At 38.0% G+C, this 17,734-nt stretch overlaps 1 protein-coding gene across 1 annotated transcript; it reads left to right on the top strand.

Moving 5' to 3' along the window:
* Positions 1-995: 995 nt before the first annotated feature.
* On the top strand, positions 996-17,284 carry LRRC9 (leucine rich repeat containing 9; the record flags this gene model as incomplete). Its single annotated transcript, XM_084270696.1, is given in 13 exon segments — positions 996-1,016; positions 3,854-3,925; positions 4,464-4,479; positions 4,482-4,550; positions 4,553-4,606; positions 8,812-8,881; positions 11,859-11,940; positions 12,375-12,436; positions 12,438-12,511; positions 12,514-12,548; positions 16,637-16,652; positions 16,655-16,792; positions 17,157-17,284. Coding segments are annotated over 13 exon segments (837 nt in total).
* Between the last annotated feature and the right edge of the window lie 450 nt (positions 17,285-17,734).

Raw genomic sequence — 17,734 nt, 5'->3', positions numbered from 1 at the left:
TTTATCACCAGCACTGGGCCAGATGCCTGGAAAAGGGATGGGGAAGGTCTCCAGTGTTTTGCTGTTGAGATGCTGGAGTGCATCCAGAGGAGGGTGATGAAGCTGGTGAAGGGTCTGGAGCACAAGTCCTATGAGGAGTGGCTGAGGGAGCTGGGGCTTTTTAGTCTTGAGAAAAGGAGGCTGAGGGGAGACCTCATCACTCTCTACAACTACCTGCAAAGTGGTTGCAGATGTGTCAGGGTTGGTCCCTTCTCTCAGGTGAAAAGTGATAGGACAAGAGGAAATGGCTTAAAATTGCACCAGGGGAGATTTAGGTCAGATATCAGGAAGAATTTCTCTACTGAAAGGGTTGTCAGGCACTGGGACAGGCTGCTCAGAGAGGTTGTGCAGTCACCATCCCTGGAGGTATTTAAAAGGTGTGTAGATGAAGTGCTTCAGGACATGATCTAGAGGTGGGCTGGGCAGGGTTAGGCTGTGGTTGGACTGGATGATCTAGAGGGTCTCCTCCCACCCAGGTGACTCCATGATTCTATGATTCCATGACTGTTGGCCCAGCATGGCTGCGTACCTAAGTACCTGGTTTCCACTGGCCCATTGCAGTGGGCTTGTTGGAGCCGAGGACACACCCGTACACCTGCCCCTACGGGCCCTGCTCACTGAGGCAGCTGCCGCAGCTACAGGCCTGCCGCCAGACAAATGGCCTTCCCGCCTCAGCCTCCGGCTGGCTGCTGCTCTGCCCCAACTGGCCCATGGCGGGTGGTCACTTCTGGTTGGCTCCCAGCCTGCCAGTGGGCAGAGTGAGGCGTCTCCCATGCACAGCCAGTGCTGGGGCGGTGGCAGTGCCGAGGGCTCGGCTACGCCTTGGCTAGGCCACAGTGGGCAAAGCAGTGGCGTCACTCTATGGGGATGTGATGATTGAGGGCTGGAGCACCTCTCCTAGAGGGCATGCTGGGAGAGTTGGAGTTGCTCAGCCTGGAGAAGAGAAGGCTCTAGGGATGGCTTATAATGGCCTTCCGGTACCTAAAGGGGCTATAGAAAAGATGACAGGCATTTCAGTAAGGCATGTAGTGACAGAGTGAGCGATAATGGTTTTAAACCGAAAGACAGTAGATTTAGATTAGATATAAGGAAGAAATCCTCCCCTGCAAGTGTGGCAAGGCCCTGGCACAGGGTGCCCAGAGAAGCTGTGGCTGCCCCTGGACCCCTGGCCAGGTTGGATGGGGCTTTGGGCAACCTGAGCCCTCCCCATGCAGGGGCTTGCAACTAGAATTGCTTTGAGGTCCCTTCCCACTCAGACTAATCTGTGATTCTATGACAATATGATACGGATGTTCTGGGTGGAGGCAGTGCTCCAGAAGAGATGCTGGCAAAGCCTTGTCCCTGCTAGGTAAGGTAGAACAATTCCCTGAGTTCTCCTATGGAGCCCAGAGGAGCATCTACCCAAATCTGATTCAGGGCTAATGTAATTTCCTTAATTGTTGTAAATGGAAAAATATTTTCTTTGTTTCCCATGCTAAGTTACTCACTATAGGAGCTGGGTGTCATTAAATACTGTGGCAGAAATCCAAAAGTAGCAGGGATTTGGTATATTAAGGATGTAGCGTGTGCATACTGTGGTTAATATACCATGTAAGTACATTAAAAGGCAAAAGAGCTGCTGCAACAATCATACTCTTATATCCTAATGAGTGTTTGATAATGCTAAAGATTAATTGTAGCAGCTGTGTGTTTACTTTAAAGGAAGGCACCAGAGGGTTTATACTCAATTGCATTCTGATATAGTTTTCCATTATTGAGGTTTTTGGTGAATTATGAGCTCTGACTGGTTAGTTTTTACTGCATCTTTATGCTTTGTGCATATGTAATTTACCAAATCAAATACAAGTATAACCAGGTGCAATTCCTCACCCTTCCTTAAGGACATGGTCAGAATAACTTCTGGTAAAGTATTTTCTGGATCTTTAAAATCTAAAAAAGTTCATTTTAAAAAGTAATATGTTGAAGTATTCCAGGAAATTTTAGCTTGCTTCTGTTGTAATCTGAATTATGATTCTGCTAGAAATACAGATTCTGGAACTCAGTCTGTTTGGGGTGTATTCTTTCTAAACTTCCTGGAAATCCTGTGACTTATAAATTATGTGGACAACTATAGAACTGACAATACTGTAGTCTTTCTAAGATACTAAGAAATAATAGTCACTGTAGAGAGCTCAAGATGACATAACTGATAACCAAAATCAGAACATTGTGGAAATAATTATGGAGCTTTTAAGTTATTAACTTGGTTTGGGTTTCAAGTTTTTGATTTTTTTTCCTCTCAGTATTTCTATAAATAACAATGTCCTTGCTAGAATATACAATTGGTTTTGCTTCTTTAGAGATACTGTCTATAGGGTCACGTCCATTCTGGGATGCCCCAAATGTGGTATAGGACATGCACTGATAAGAGTTTGTGTGATCTGAACATTTCAGAACTGTGGGAAACACGTTAGTAGTTAAGATGCAGAAATGAGAATCTCTCAAGAGAGTATCTTTAAATTAGTTTTAAGGTGCTACTCCTTACTTTGTTTCTTGTGAGTACCCTGCAGAAATATTAATATACAGAAACAGAAACAAGCTTGTAACAGAAATTTGATCAAAATAAATATTTTAATAAATATATTAAATAGTTTTGACTTAGCCCTGAATTTTTGTAGGCAATGGACAGCTGTGTGCAGAATCAGGTGATTAAAACAGTGGAAACTTCATCTACTGTGAACTGGTTCTAATTTTAAAAACGAGTCCCGCTCCAGTTTAAGACCCACCTGTTTAGGTGTCTGCAGGTCGTTGTCTACACATGTGTTTCATTTCTTGGCTCTCATTGCAGCCAAGGACAGGATGCATAGATAAAGCTGTCTATTGCCATTTTACTTGCCTTATGGTATATAAGACACCACATATACCTAAAAGGACAGTCAGAAAACTGTGCCCTTCTGGAACAGCTGCTACAGCATACTTTAAGCTCTCTAAAACCAAAACAGATATTCTGAATCCCATTCTTAGTCAATATAGTCACAGGAACCTACAGAATAAGATACTGTAACATAAACACCACCTGTGAATGGCTTTGCAGGATCCTCTGGCTGTCTTGCTTATGTCTCTTGGCTAACATGAGTCTTTAGGCAAGAGGTACATGTATAGGTACATCTTAATCTCAAACTGAATCTGACCTTAATGAAATTCCATGTCACCTTTTTATTTTTTTTACTTGCCAAAATCTTTTATTATTATAATTGCTTGATACAACCACTCCAGAAGTGGGAAATGACCGGACTGATAAAGTTCACCGTCCATCCTCATCCATATATGAATATATACAGACGTGTGTATGTACACTCAGAATAGCTCATACATAGAAGTTGTGGATTTGAAGTCTTTAAACTTCAATAATATTAACATAGTTGAAAATTATTTTGGTTTAGATTGAAGGTGCATTCAGAGGTGTGATACTTGCAAATGTGCTTTGGGAGCAGGAGAAAGCTATTGAACCACCACGTATTGAATGTGGCCAAAATTGCAAACACATTCTACTGCAAAGGAAGTTTTTAAAAGACATAGCTGATGTTAAGCAGCTCTCTCTAATTGACTCCAATGGCAGTAAGCCACTCTTCTGTATAATGTATTTTTTTACATCATGGGCATAAAGAGAATAATAGTTGTATTCCATTTCCAGTACAGGTGTCATGTCTTATGAGAACGTTGACCAAGAGGGACTGAAAACAAGAGCATTGGAGATATTCTGGGATAACCTGAGAAAAACTGTAGGCATGAAATATTTCCCAAATACAACTACTGTCATTCTCATTGGCCACAGTATTGGAAGGATTTCAGACCTAGATACTGCCTCTTGCTCAGAGATCTGTGGATCGCTGAATGCTGTGTAGTGGTAAGTTAACTATGAGTTTCCTTTGTACCCAAATTTATACAACTTTATAAAAATACTCCCTTTGTCTGTTCAAGAAAGAAGGCACTATTCAAAGGAGTCAGAATCTGTCACTTTTTAACTTAAGTAGCCAAAAATCCCATTGTAGCTATGGCCCAAATTGCATCTGTTACTTAGTACAGGTTTTTGTAATTTAGAACCTATTGGTGGATTTCTTTCTCTCTCATTGGAAACAATATTTTTTAAAACTAGAATAATTACATTGAAAACTTTTCCAGGGAACTGGTTAGAGAGAACACATTTTAATGAAAACAAAACTTTGTTTAAAAACACATCATAATTTACCATGAACTGTTGTAACTGCTACTGCTTTTTCTTTGTTGGCTAAACTGCAAAGCTTTCTAAATCAGCAGAATTCTGACTGTCAAGGAAGTGTTATTTGGAACCACCAATTTTCTGTGCAAGTTAATGGCATCTTGACAAAAGAGAGTGACATTTTGTTCTTCTGCGCTGCAGAGTAATACCTCTTCTGAGAAAATAGAAAATAGATGGTCTGAAAATGTTGTTAATTTGCAAAAGCTTTATCTTTATCACAATGAAATTTCCAGGATTGAAAATCTGGAAGACCTACAAAGCTCAATCTACTTGGGTTGAATAATAGACTGATCAAGAATATAAGGGGGAGTCTGATGTTCTTCTTATGATTTCTTCTAATTTGTGTGATGTATGGTATTTTAATCCTATGGTATAGAATATGTGTCTAGTAAGTAGGACTAACTTCTGGGATTTTTGAACCACAGAAAGGAAAATTTTAAGCTTCAGTTTATAAGAATTAAGGCTGAAACATTTGGAACTGATTAGTTGTCAAGGCTTTCTGCATATGCAGAGTTAAATAAGCCTCTCATTTTCAAAGACCTCTGAGATTCTAAATGAAGAAAAGATTTTTTTTAGTTTGCTTATAACTTAGATTTTTATCTGCACTGCAGGATTATGTAAAAGGCTTGCCATATAATTTTTATTTTAATGTTTGGGTTTTTTTTTTTTTATAGCTTGGACAGATTAACTCCTGTTCAGGAGAAAATTTATCCTGGCATTTTCCTCATGCTGTCATGTATCAAATTATCTCCTGTGAAAAACTAATTTCTCCCCATGCTCACCTTTCACCTACTCCAGAACCTGTGAGCGATCTGTGATTAGTAGTTTTGTGTGTAAAGAGAGAAGAAATGTGTAAATGACCACTTCTACCAAAAGACTGTCTAGCTTTCTGAATTACCTGACTCTTTGTGCCCCAAGAAGGAGATGGAATTGCTGCAGCTCAGTGCATTTTTCCTTGGGAGAGTACCTGAAAAAAAGGCAGAAGGAGATACTGATACCAAAGTAAAAGTAGTTGGAGCAGAAGGAGATGCTGACAGGCATGATGAGACCAAATAACCAAACCTTCAAAATCATAGAAAAGAGAAGAGAGAATTAGAAACTGGGCATGATGATAGGCAAGGAAGGGGAAGACTGAGAAATTACAGCTGACAAAACACAAATGTAAATGCAATAGAGATTTTTCAGAAATTATTAACTATTAACAAGGACACTACAAACACTAATGGAATCTCAACACAAAGAACTGCAGTGTCATCATGGAGAGAAATGATTGACATCAGTGATTTAGTTCTCATGACATCCTGAGGCCAAGACATGGGCTGCAGCCAAAAGCTAATGAGTACTCATGACATGAGGCATGATCTGTTAGGTTTCTCATGCACAGCTGTGAAACTAAGGCTGGGGGTCTAAGTTTATTTTCATTGCAGTATCATTTACAGAGGCTTTCCAAGCTAATTCCCTTTTGGCAAAATGCATTCTCTCTTTCCATGTCAAAAAAAGCTATAGTTTACAACAGAGGCCAACATTGTTTAGACTCCAGTCAAATTTGTTTTTACATTTGAATGATCTCCCTCTTAGCCTACAGGCTCTTCAGCATTTGTAGTGCTATATTAGATTAAAACTGTGTTGTTTAAAATATTCACAGGGCTCACATACTCTACAGAATTTGCAAGAGGTTAACCTCAGTGGGAACTTGGTCGAAAAGATGGGAAGGTGATATCAGTCTGGCATTTCTAGCATGAATATTCTTATTACTACCAAGGATTTATGCACGTGCTTTAATCTTTCTCTCATTCTAATAAAAACTTCCTGGTTTGGAGTCATAATCAAATATACACAGCCCTGATCGTCCCAAAGCCTGTGTCAGAACTCCCTAGGGCTCATCTTCACTTATTCCAAAATCCCTTCCATGGATATAGGCATGTCAAAGAAGACAGAAAATAGGTAGCAGTGGGATTGTGTATATTTTTATTTTTCACTGCCTTTAGTATACAGGGCTTTTAGTTTAAAATCTAAATCAAGCCTGTGTGGTTAAAAATGGCAATGCAAACAATGACTGCATTTCTAAGTAGATATTAGGGAATCTTTTTTCTTTTCCTTGGTTTGTCTTTATCTGTAATTAAAAACTTATTCCAAACATAACCCTGCAATTTGAATGGAAACAGAAAATAATATATTACAAGTAAGATGTCATTGCCCATGTTAAATATTTTTCAGAACAATTAACATCCAAGTTTCTAGTCAATTAATGACTTGCTGGGGATGCATTTCTAGTATCAGGTCTGCCAGGTTCATACTTACTTGAATCTGCCTCAAACCTTAAGAGTGTGCTTTGTTCAGTGGGCTCTTACATGGAACTGCATCAAGAAGGAAGCCTCAGAGATCCATCCCAGGAGAGTAGACTAGATAAGACACCAAATGTGGTAAACTGAGTTTCAAGTTGCTGGCTTTTAGCCATCCAGTACAGGTGTCTGCAGAGGACCTTCCTGGGGAGTTCCCAGATTGTTATGGCTATTGTATATTCTAGTTAATACTATAAACATTTCTGAAATATCTCTGTTTGTTTTGATATGGAAAACTTTTGCGGATTAGAAAGCTCTTTTCACCCAGCTCTCAAGTTACTGCTTTTTCATTACTATTTTCAACTGATAAGCCTGTTTCCCTTCCTTTAAGAACACTCTAAAATGACATAATGCAACATTCTAAGACCTGCCACAGATTTTCTGTACAGCATTTTGTAAACATTCCAGTTGGCCTTTAATGCACTTCGAGTAAGCTCTTTGCACATATGTCTATACACAATAGCTGAAAAAGTAGTGCTGAGTACATAAACAGGACCCCTTACAAGAACTTTGATCAAGAGTCAACAGACTCTTTTGATCAAGGGTGCATAGACAGACTGCAGTCTGCCAGTGCAGGCTCATGCTTTTATGGTCATATCATCCTCCTTTACTTGCCATATGTAGATCAGGTAGGATCTAGGAAGCAGACATGCACTTCAGTCACCTCCCCTCTTAGTCAGAAGTGCCTATAGTTAGTGCATATATTAATATTTTAAATAACACTCACAACGGGGTGTGCAGGCAAAGTGAGATAAATTGCTTTCTTTAAGAAGAATTTTATGGAAATGCTCTATTTGGGATCCAAATCCTTGCTTGTTATTCGAAAGGCATGAGAAGTTCATTCCCTTGCTTTTACCTAATCTCAGCTTGATTGAACCTAAATATTTGTCTCTTAAAAAGGAATGTAGAAAGAGTTTTGCTTCCACAAAGCAGAGTAATTACTATGCCACACATTGATCAAATATGAGGAGAGAAATGATCCCTACCCTTAGGTGTCTGAATGAAAGTTGCAGTTTCATTTTAACTGTATCCTCCAACTCTCTTTTCATTGCTGAGACTTGCATCATAATGAAGTCGCATTGAAGAATCTGTCCTGCCTGGGTGAAACAATGGTCTAATTGATAGGAATAGGACTGGGATATGAGCCAGTATACAACAGAAGAGTATGTTGCTCGGAGCAGAGCTGTCCATTTGGCCAAGTAATTCAGCTTTTTCTATTGACAATCAAGAGTCTGAATTTATTAAAATTATTTTTTATTTCAATGTTTGCATATATGCTTTTTAGCACACATCTAGAAGGCTTATCTTTTGAGGAAACATAAAGAAAGTCATTTTCTTGCCATATTTTAACATAACCTCTTGCTTCTGAATCCAAATGGGGTCATTTTATCAGCTGGAACGTGAATTGGCCAAGCTGCAAATGTTGGGTAAAACATCAAGTAATAAATCTCAAAGGATTAAGAATCTGGAAACTGAATATTCAGTTCATGATAATGAAGGTACAGAAAAGACATTTCTTGAGAAGGTATTCTTCAAAAGAAGGAAATGTGCTGCAAAGGCTGACATTCCAGAACAGAAACTGAATGGGTACATTTGGAAAATGGTACATGAAGAGTACTCAGATATTTTCAGACATTAATAACTGTGCATGATTGTGGCTGGTAGTTAGGAGATTAAGGAAGCCTGTCCTGCATTTGTTCTTTATAAGGTCCAAATTAGAGGTATTGTAGATTTTAAAGTGGCAGCTCTTATGTGGTCTGAAATACTGGACCCAGGCCAGCTTCCAGTAGACAGATGCTGCCATTCCCACTACTGGTGTTTTCAGTAAATAGGAAAAGGACTGAACAAAAATAGCTGGAATGTGTAGTCATGTTGGACCAGTGTTTGGAAAAGTTTTCTGTGCCTTTAAACAGAAGAGATCCAATGAAGTGCTCTGGGTTTTTTTGTTTCTGTTTGCTGTTGGGATTTTCCCCCATAATTATAATGTGATTTTAATGGCTTATTTTTGCTGTCATTCTTGATTCTAGCTGAGGACTTCATGAGTCAAATTCATTCTGAAGACAATGGCCAGCAAAGTCTACACACAGAAAATCCTTCAGAATAGGGCATATCAGTGATTTCATAGATAGAAAAACTTACAAGTGAAAATGAAGAAAGGTTTAAATTTGGTAGCACAATTCTTGTTGGTGGAATTGGAATCAGTGGGAAGCAATCACTTTGAAGAAGCTTTATCAAATAAACTGTGGTAAACTTTTAAAAATACTTCAAACTCGAACCTGTTTCTTATGATTCCAAGTTTTGGAGTATTTTGGAGCATCGATGCTCTGCAGACTCCATTTGCAGCTAGCTGACAAGAAAGGAAACACACTCTGTCTGTCCCCTCTCCTTCTCTTGGTGGTGTACTGGGCTGAACCTTTGAGTCCACAAGCACTGATTTTTTTTTTGTTGCCTTTGGGTTTTTTTAATTTCCTATTTATCAGTCCCTTGGTTTTAAATAAGTAAGATAAACGAATAAGCAAGCTATCCAAATGTTATTTAATAACAGTTATAATGATTATTCTAACTCCCTACACAGCTTTATTTGTAAAGAAGCGTTAGAAGTTGCTTACATAATCTTTGTATGAATAACCTTGATGCTCCGTTGAGGGGAGATTCAAATTGAGACTGGCAGTATTTCAAGGACTGTTTTCTGCTTGAGTACTCCAAGCTTGTCCACCTCAGGTATGCCTTCTTTTTGTGTTCAGGGTTGGTTGTTAGAGCTGCAGGTAGTCCTGTACTTACAGGTTCCATTTGAGGTTGTTTATAAATAGTATTCTGCTTGCTTTTAATGCCAGTTTCTCAAGCCAAGGATCTTTCTGTTTTGGCAAGGAGAGATTTATAAATTACTCTCATGGGGATGAAAATAAAACCAAAGGGTTTTAGATGAGTGATCTAGGACACAATCTTTTTGAGAAAGCACAATATTTTGATTAGTTCCAGTAATGATTTTGACTTCTTTTTTTAAGAAAACTTTCCATTGGTAGAAAAAGTAGGGAACCTACTTCATTTCTAGGTTGGTTTCTCTTTCTAAGGTGTTCAATTACCCCATAAACTTTAAGGAATTTTACACTATCAGATGGCAATACTGGAGTTTATTGTCTTCCTAGTCAGATACAGAGAAAACAGCCACATATGTTCAAGTGATTCGACTTGTGTACCACAGTGAATAGGTGAGCCAGGTTCCTGGCTGGCTGGGACCTGTCTTCTCTTTCTCAAGTTTGACTGAAGAAACTGTTATAGGTTCTTTCAAGCCATGCTCACTTTATGCATGATTATGCTTAGTATAGTTAGTGGAGCTGCTCATTTACAGAATGAAAAAGGATTTAAACAGATTTTAAATATGACAGTGCAAATAGAGAAAAGAAACAATGCATCATATATGATTAGATAACTGATATTTGATGCTTAGCTTCAAATGCAGCAATGCAGCCAGCATGGATTTATGGTACATTTGTCAGCATATATATAGACCTTAACATTTGCTACTGTGCACACTACCTTCTGCCTGGCCTTGGTGTCACAGGTTGCTTGGGGAAGGTGGGTTTACTGCACTATGGAAGAAGGAGGCTGGAAGACACAAATCCAAAGGTTACCTAGACTCACAGGTTCCACTGTTTACAAAATTACTTGTATTTCTGATCTCACTGGCTTTAAATATTAGCTGGCTACAAATGTTGAATTTCCCAGTGTAATCTTTTGTTCCAAAGTAGAATTTTTTCATAAAAAATATAAAACCAGAATCATAAAACTACATATTTTATTAATATATAGTACAGATATACTAGAGCAGCCATTTGCCAGACCAAGATGTAGCCTGCTTGTTATTACATTAAGCACAAGTGTGGTATTATCCTGTCAGCACCCCCAAGCTAGAATTAGAAACATGAAGTGTCTTTTCTCCCTCACTTAAGGAAAGTAATAATTGCAAAAGTTTTCCTTGTCCACAGTGCTCTAGCATTCATGTTCAATGAAGCCCATCTATCAAGTATCCAGAAGCTAATGCAGTGTTCAGGCTGTGGAAATACCTAGAAAGTGATGTATCTGCTCCTGGCAATGATGTGTATTTGTAGGTACTTGGCAGCATACGGTTAAGGTTACATTAATATTTGTATTTGAAATTCCTCTTTGACTTTTGGTTGTGTCAAGAGGTTTCATTCCTCAGAACACAATCTCTGCTCAGCTGAAATGCATTTTTTCAAAGACAATAACAAGCAAGAAGATTCCTCTTTGAATAAATATTTGTGCTTGTTTAGTTCACAGAGTGAAAGTGAGCTTTGCCACAGTATTTAGCAATTAGTTCACAGCAAAAGTAGCTTACTTCATGCAACTTCACACCCATTCATTGTACAGCAGGGTTGAGCAAGTAATGCAAAGGGCAATATGCATATAGTGCAGAGGACATCTTCACCCTTAACATCCAGAGCCTTTATCTATGAGCAAAAAAAAGGTAAGTACTGCTGAGAAACACTATTATAAGTAATCAGATTACATCTCTGTATCTCAAATGATAGATTCTCCTTTTTTGCAAGAGAACAGCAGGGAAACTGCATAATAATTTTACCTGTTCACTCTTAGATACCCTCCAAACTTTCTGATGCACATCTGTCTCTTTATAAAGAAACTGGGATTGTTTCTGGCGTCATAGAAGAGAGGAAATGAAAGCTAATTTGGAAGGTCACCACACCATAATATCATGGAGTAGTTTTGGATAGTGCAGCAATGAAAGCACTGCAGGAGAGCTGTCCATGCCCTCAGGATTTAAGCCAGCCTTTGATAGGGTGCAGTCTTCATTCCAGGATCTAACAGTTGCTTATGGTACATAGGGTATTAAGCAGGCAAGTTAGGCTCCTTCATTAGCTTGTCTCAGTCTGTGTAGCAAAGAAAGTCTAATGGCAGAAAGGAATAAAGCTGATGCATCTTCATGGAAGGAGCTCATCAGCATTGACTCATTAACATTTCTGAAATGAATAAATTAAGCATTCTCTTTTCAACATTTCCTGTTAGTTTGGATTAGTATTTTATAGTCTTTCTATGGTTTACCAGTAGGATAGTAATTGTATTTGCAGTCCAGCTGTTGAAGCCTTCTCATTTTAAAGGCAGACATGGAGTGTTATGAAATTTGGCTGTGGATCCAGTAAAATTGTCCTTTCTGACTGACTTTTGGCCTGAGCATGCTGCAGAACTTCTCTAGACTTAAAAACACTTCAAAAACTTATAATCAGTTCTAATGAATTTACTTCCTTAAGTAATATTTATGACCTGGTAAGAAATTAAGCTCTACATTTGCCAGCATACATATTCTTACGCTGTGGGGTGTGCTCACAAGACGGGATTGCGTTACACAGGACAACAGAATAGGGGTCTAAACTAGGATCATGAATACTGTGATATTATTAGCAGCCCACAGTTTTGGTACCTCTTGATATTGTCTCCAATATGAATCGCAATATTACAGTGATATCACTTTATCACCCATCTGACCTTTATAATGGTCATTTCATTTTAACAAAGAATGACATGGCTGGAGCATACTGGGTCTGCTTGAACTGAACCAATACTGAGCAAGGGCAGCCCAGACACTGGGCCCAGTGAAGTCTGTTTAAAGACTAAATGCATCTGAGTAACCAAAGTTTCTTTTGCCACACTTTTGGCCATCCAACTATTTTCAAACCTGTGTTGTCTGGCAACCAAACCAGGAATATGATGCAAACCATAACCATGTGGTCACCCTTGAGGGCATTAGAGGCTTAAGAAAACTGGTTCTTCAGCTTCATCTGGAAGCTGCTAAAAAAATGCAGGGAAGATATAAACATCTTACATAAACACACTCCCAACTTAGTCTTGACATCATACACAACCCATGGCATGAGGTGCATATCAGCACTTGAAATTCCTGGGAAAGCATTCTAACCATGACCACAGATAGAAAGGCTTGAAGTCTGGTCCTGCACTTTATTAAATCTAAGACTCTTGCAATGTAAGAAGCCTTATGAGCACGTGATGGCATCTTTGTTCTCACATCTTTCCCTCCACTTCTTTTTGTAGTCTCAACCTAACCAAGTGATTAAGCCATGTGGTGTTTTTGGTCAGAGACATCTCTGAGGCATAATTCCTTTCTTTTTTTGTTTCTCTTATGAATTAAATGTATTGGTCTGCTCTAGATATTCCAAACCAAACCCTGGTTTTAATTTTGCTGTCTCAGCTGCACTGAATAAGGAGTGGGAGCAGAGACAGTTCCTAGCCTTGGGGATTGCATATACAGTGCTAGTGTCTCTGTTACTGCATGTATCTGTCTGCAGCAGCACAGCTGTGTTGGCTGGAGCTTTGGCAAAAAAAAGCCAATACTCAGCCCTTTTACTGCCTCTCATTCATTCCTATTGCCCATCCAGCTTCTGGAACAAATGTTTCTCTCTGTTCTTTATTCCCTTTCAATCAGTGCATTTTGACATTATTTAAAGGTCCCGTCAGAATCAGCAGAGTTAAACTTTACAAATTTAAGGTATTCAAAGACTCTTTAAAAAGCTTTTTTGATGATACTGAGTTTTAAAAGCATTGCATAGTAATTTCTACATCAATTTCATACCTTCTCTTTGAGCTACAGCAGATTTTACAGTAAACCATTCAGATGAGGGTTAATTCCACAGACCTTTGCTTATCTACAGTGTAGATAACAACATTTCAAGTAGTCACCCTACATTCCTTATATAGACTGTGCAGGAACAAAAATAGTTTGGGGACATGACTCACCGACCAGTTCAGAGGGTTACTGTAGGTTGCAGTGAATTGCATCACACCAGAGAGCCCAACCAGCCACCACAGGTGGAGATATCTCAGTTGCTGATACTATTTTGCTGGTATGGAACCCACTTTTAGTCTTTGCTTAAAGATTTCATGTAACAGGGAATCTACCTTTCCCGTTTATCCTGTCTTTCTTGTTTCTAACACAAATTTGGCTACTATCAAATTTAATCCACTGGGTTTCATTTTGTCCCTTCCTGGTGTTCTAGAGGAGCAGAACCAAATGTTCTAAAGGACCAGAAATCTCTTCCTTATTTAGCCAAGATCATTCCACTTTATCTTATCTTAAAGAAACTGTTAGTTTGAACTTTTTAAGCATCTCATAATAGTTAGTCCTTATAAAACTGTTGTCTATAGCTGACCTTGTTAGTTATTTCATCTCCTAATTTTTCCAAGAAAGGACTCCTGCTTTTGTTCATTGGGTCACTGAGAAAAAGAATTTTGAGCAGAAAGTCAATAAAGATGCTGTTTAAAGTGCTGATTTTCTTTCTATAGTTAGATTTTGAGATCCATCCTCTAACCAGTTTTTGTCTATTTAACAAGAGATACCTTTGCTTTTGGATTTCATGATTTTTAATTACATTCTGAACCAGAAGCTATTAATCTTATCAATACACTTAAATTTTCATCAAAAGCAATTTAATATTAATTTTTGCTTCCTGTGCACCATACTGGCATCCGTTAATAAGGCCATTAACTTTTCATTATTTACTGTGTTTCGTATCAGCCTTTCTGTTATATCTAAGGATGATATCAAGGTGATCTATTCTGGTCATCCTATTTATCCTCAAAACTACTATAACTTCAATTTGTTTATGTCCTAATAGAATTTCCCAAGCATACTATCATTTGTATAATGTGAATTGATGGGTGGTTCAGAAACTTCAACTAGTTCATTAATACCCGTGATCAGAAAAATGCCTGCTTAAAAATGTTAAACAGGGCTAGTTCCAGGTTTAGGTTATTTTTAATTATTAATGAAATTCAAAGTAGTTCTTTATCCATGTAAATGATGAAAACTCGTCACGGTTCTTCCCAAAAGGCAGAGAAAAATATACATTGGAACTTTCTGTTCTGTGTTCTGATTCACTATTTTACAATCCTTAGATAGGATTGAGCCTGTAGCATTATTTGAATTTCATTATGTGCTGATTCTGAACTCTCATTATAATAGCTATCAAATTATCACTGACACTTTTAGCATTCATTTTCAGCAATCTATGTTTCTAACAACTATTTTATTCTCACTGCTAATGTTTTTCCCATTTTTCATTCAGGCCATAGCCTGATCAGGAGGGCTTATTTATTCTGCCAGTTTTGAACCCAAAATCTAAAGTTTTGAACCCTGTCCTCAAATTTAGGGGCCTAGGCATATTTCATGTCTAAAGCTAAATAAGTTTTGTGATTGAAATCACTACACTAATCCATTTCTTGTGATCAGGCAGGATTAAAACTTCCACTGAGTGCTACTAAATACCAATAGGAAAAAAAGATTGCAAGAAAGGTCGTAGGTCTCATTTCAAATCAGTTAACATGGAGAATAACCCTTTAAGCATCATTCCCTTGAAAGTCTACCTAAGATTATAAACTAACCCATCACTTACTGATCAGCAGTGCTAAAGAAAATTGGTTTGCTTTCAGAAACACCCTTGGGTTTGGGTCCACTAGTCCCTAATCATCTCTCACAGTTTCTCAGATCATTCAGATCATGTGGATTGGGTCTGGCTGTGATGGAGTTAATTTTCCCTATGGCAGCCCTCGTGGTGCTTTATTAAACTGTCTTTAACTTAACCCATGAGTGTTTTTTCCATCTTATTTTTCTCCTCTCCCTGCCTAATGATAGAGCAGCTTTGTGGGCACCTGGCGTCCACCACAACAGGTCTCTCCTGGATCCTCTAGTGTCTGTGGTTGTAGCTGCACCAATATTGCAGCTTTTCCTTCACTGGGATCATCAGTTTATAGCTCTCATTCAGCTGCTCATTTTCATGGAATTTTTAGGAAATCAAGCAGTGCTTCTCTGAAAAATTGGACCAAAACTCACTAATAAATTTAAAAATCAGTGCTAAGGCTGGGAGATGGATATACAGATAGCACCATCACATTAGCATTGTTTCCTGAGGAAAGAGAGCTAGCAAAAAGCCCCAAGAGTCAGTGGAGGAAGATCCAAGGTCATCCTAACCTGTTCTGATCCATCAGCTGAAATCATGTTAATCTATCCTGTATGAAAGGTTAAAAGCTCCTCTGTCAGTTCAATTTGTTATTAGAATGTAGAATAGCTAGAGGAAAATACATTTCTGCTGATAAGTGTGGCATTTCATTCTGGGTGCATTAAGGGAATTCATGTTTAGAAAAATTGCCAGCAAAATTAATACTTTAGCAGATGTCATATATGTTTTGTGACATCAGAGAGAAGGAATTCATAAAGGGCATGATATATACTTTGGGAAATAATACAGCTAAAAAATATTCTTTAGTCAGCACCAAAACTAATCTAATGATACTGAATATATAAGTGATTATCTTGAATACAGGCTCGATACAATACCAGATATTCTACATTTACATTGGGTAAATGTAGTAGTATCAGAAACAGAGAGTCATGTCATGCAAACAGATTATAGGCAGGGTCACTGACAGCATCTAAAGTCAAATCCTGTGTAAGGAAGTCATTTCACAGAATGGGCAGCAAAATATATGTTTGCTATTGGTATTCATTTGTTTCTGGTCAAGAATATTTCAAACAAGAAATTTACTGAATTGGTTAATCTATGTTATAGAGAAAAGTGTACTTAGTTTATAAAGAGCATGAAGAACTATAAAGTTAGGATAAATTCTGTTATGATTTTGCACTCAGCCTCTTCCAGACTAAATATAGACCCTCAGTGTTATGCTGAAATCCTATTTCCATAAAGTCCTGTTGCAGAATAAGCATATGTCAAGCAGGCTAGCCAATAAAATAACCACATATTGCAGAAGATTTAAACTGAACAAAACTATACAAGATATAATACAGCCAAGAAAAAAATGCCTATGTTCAGATAGCCTCAAGTAAAAAGTATTACTTAGGAGCTGGCATGCTTAGGTTGTGAGTTCTTGTTTCTGGAGGAGAAGCTGGACTTTTTTGAAATGTATTAAGTTTTGTTGCAGATCACTGTCTTAGATAAATCTGGGTGACCAATACTCTTCAGAATTTCTAACTTGGAAAAATTGGAGCATTTAAGATGGACATCATTTAACAACAACAATCTCACACAAGTAGATGGATCTTGTCTCAGAGAACTCACTTTGGGTGAAAACTACAGTTCAACACTAGATGGTACTGTACTTACTGTGGTAGGGATAATGCAGGCTGTTAAGCTGGCACACACTAGAGATGTTTCTTCATAGTGAAGGCAAGTTTTTACTTACTGCCAATAGATTGAGCTTTTCAAATATTAAAAAAATCCATTTGTATCTTTGGCAGAACCGAAGAAAGGGAACGAGGCAGAGCATTTAAATCCCAGTGGAATAAGTATTTCTTATTAAAATGTGCATATTTATGCTTAATGATCTAATTGATCTAATTACAATTGAACCCAGTAACACAAGCTGTTGTTTTTAACTTATTTTCCCCCCTGTATCAGCCACCTTTTTCTGTTACAGCTCCTTTTATACTAAGTGCACCCTGTATGTTTTTCAAGGAATTTCAAAGCTCACTGAACTTACAACACATAGTATAACCATCTTAGCAGATTCAAAAGATGTGTGTTTGAAAATCTGTCTTGTCCTCATTGCATTTCCATTGAGAATAACAAAACTGCATCATTAGTTGTTTAAAAAAAAACTTTCTTCCTGATGTGCTACACATAAGTAATAACTTTGTTTATACCAGCCAAGAGATACATCATTTGAAGGTGAATATTTACTTTCAAAACTAATTTGTATTTCATGACATTAGAAATAGTGTTGGAAATACAGTGTTTCCCCACTTGTTCAAGTATAGAAGAAAGTTTACTTAAGCATAATTGGAGGTTCTGCCAGTCAATGCTGCAATGATCCATGCTGAGGTTCTTTTGTCCAAGGAAATCAGGGCATAAACTCGTTTGCTTTATTGGGATACAGAATTTGAGGAAAACCTGCTCCTGATGATATTAAAATTATTAAGAATTTCTCCATAACCAGGTCATTCCTAAGTACTGAGTAACTATTATTGTTTTAAGGGTGAAAGCTTCATAGTGTGCATGATGGTCACATCACCTCATTGTGCCTGTCTCAGTGC

This window comes from Gallinula chloropus, assembly GCF_964237585.1.
Source record: "Gallinula chloropus genome assembly, chromosome: 14".
Classification (NCBI taxonomy): domain Eukaryota; kingdom Metazoa; phylum Chordata; class Aves; order Gruiformes; family Rallidae; genus Gallinula; species Gallinula chloropus.
Note: the sequence above shows the minus strand (reverse complement) of the source record. Positions and strands in the feature narration are given on the sequence as shown.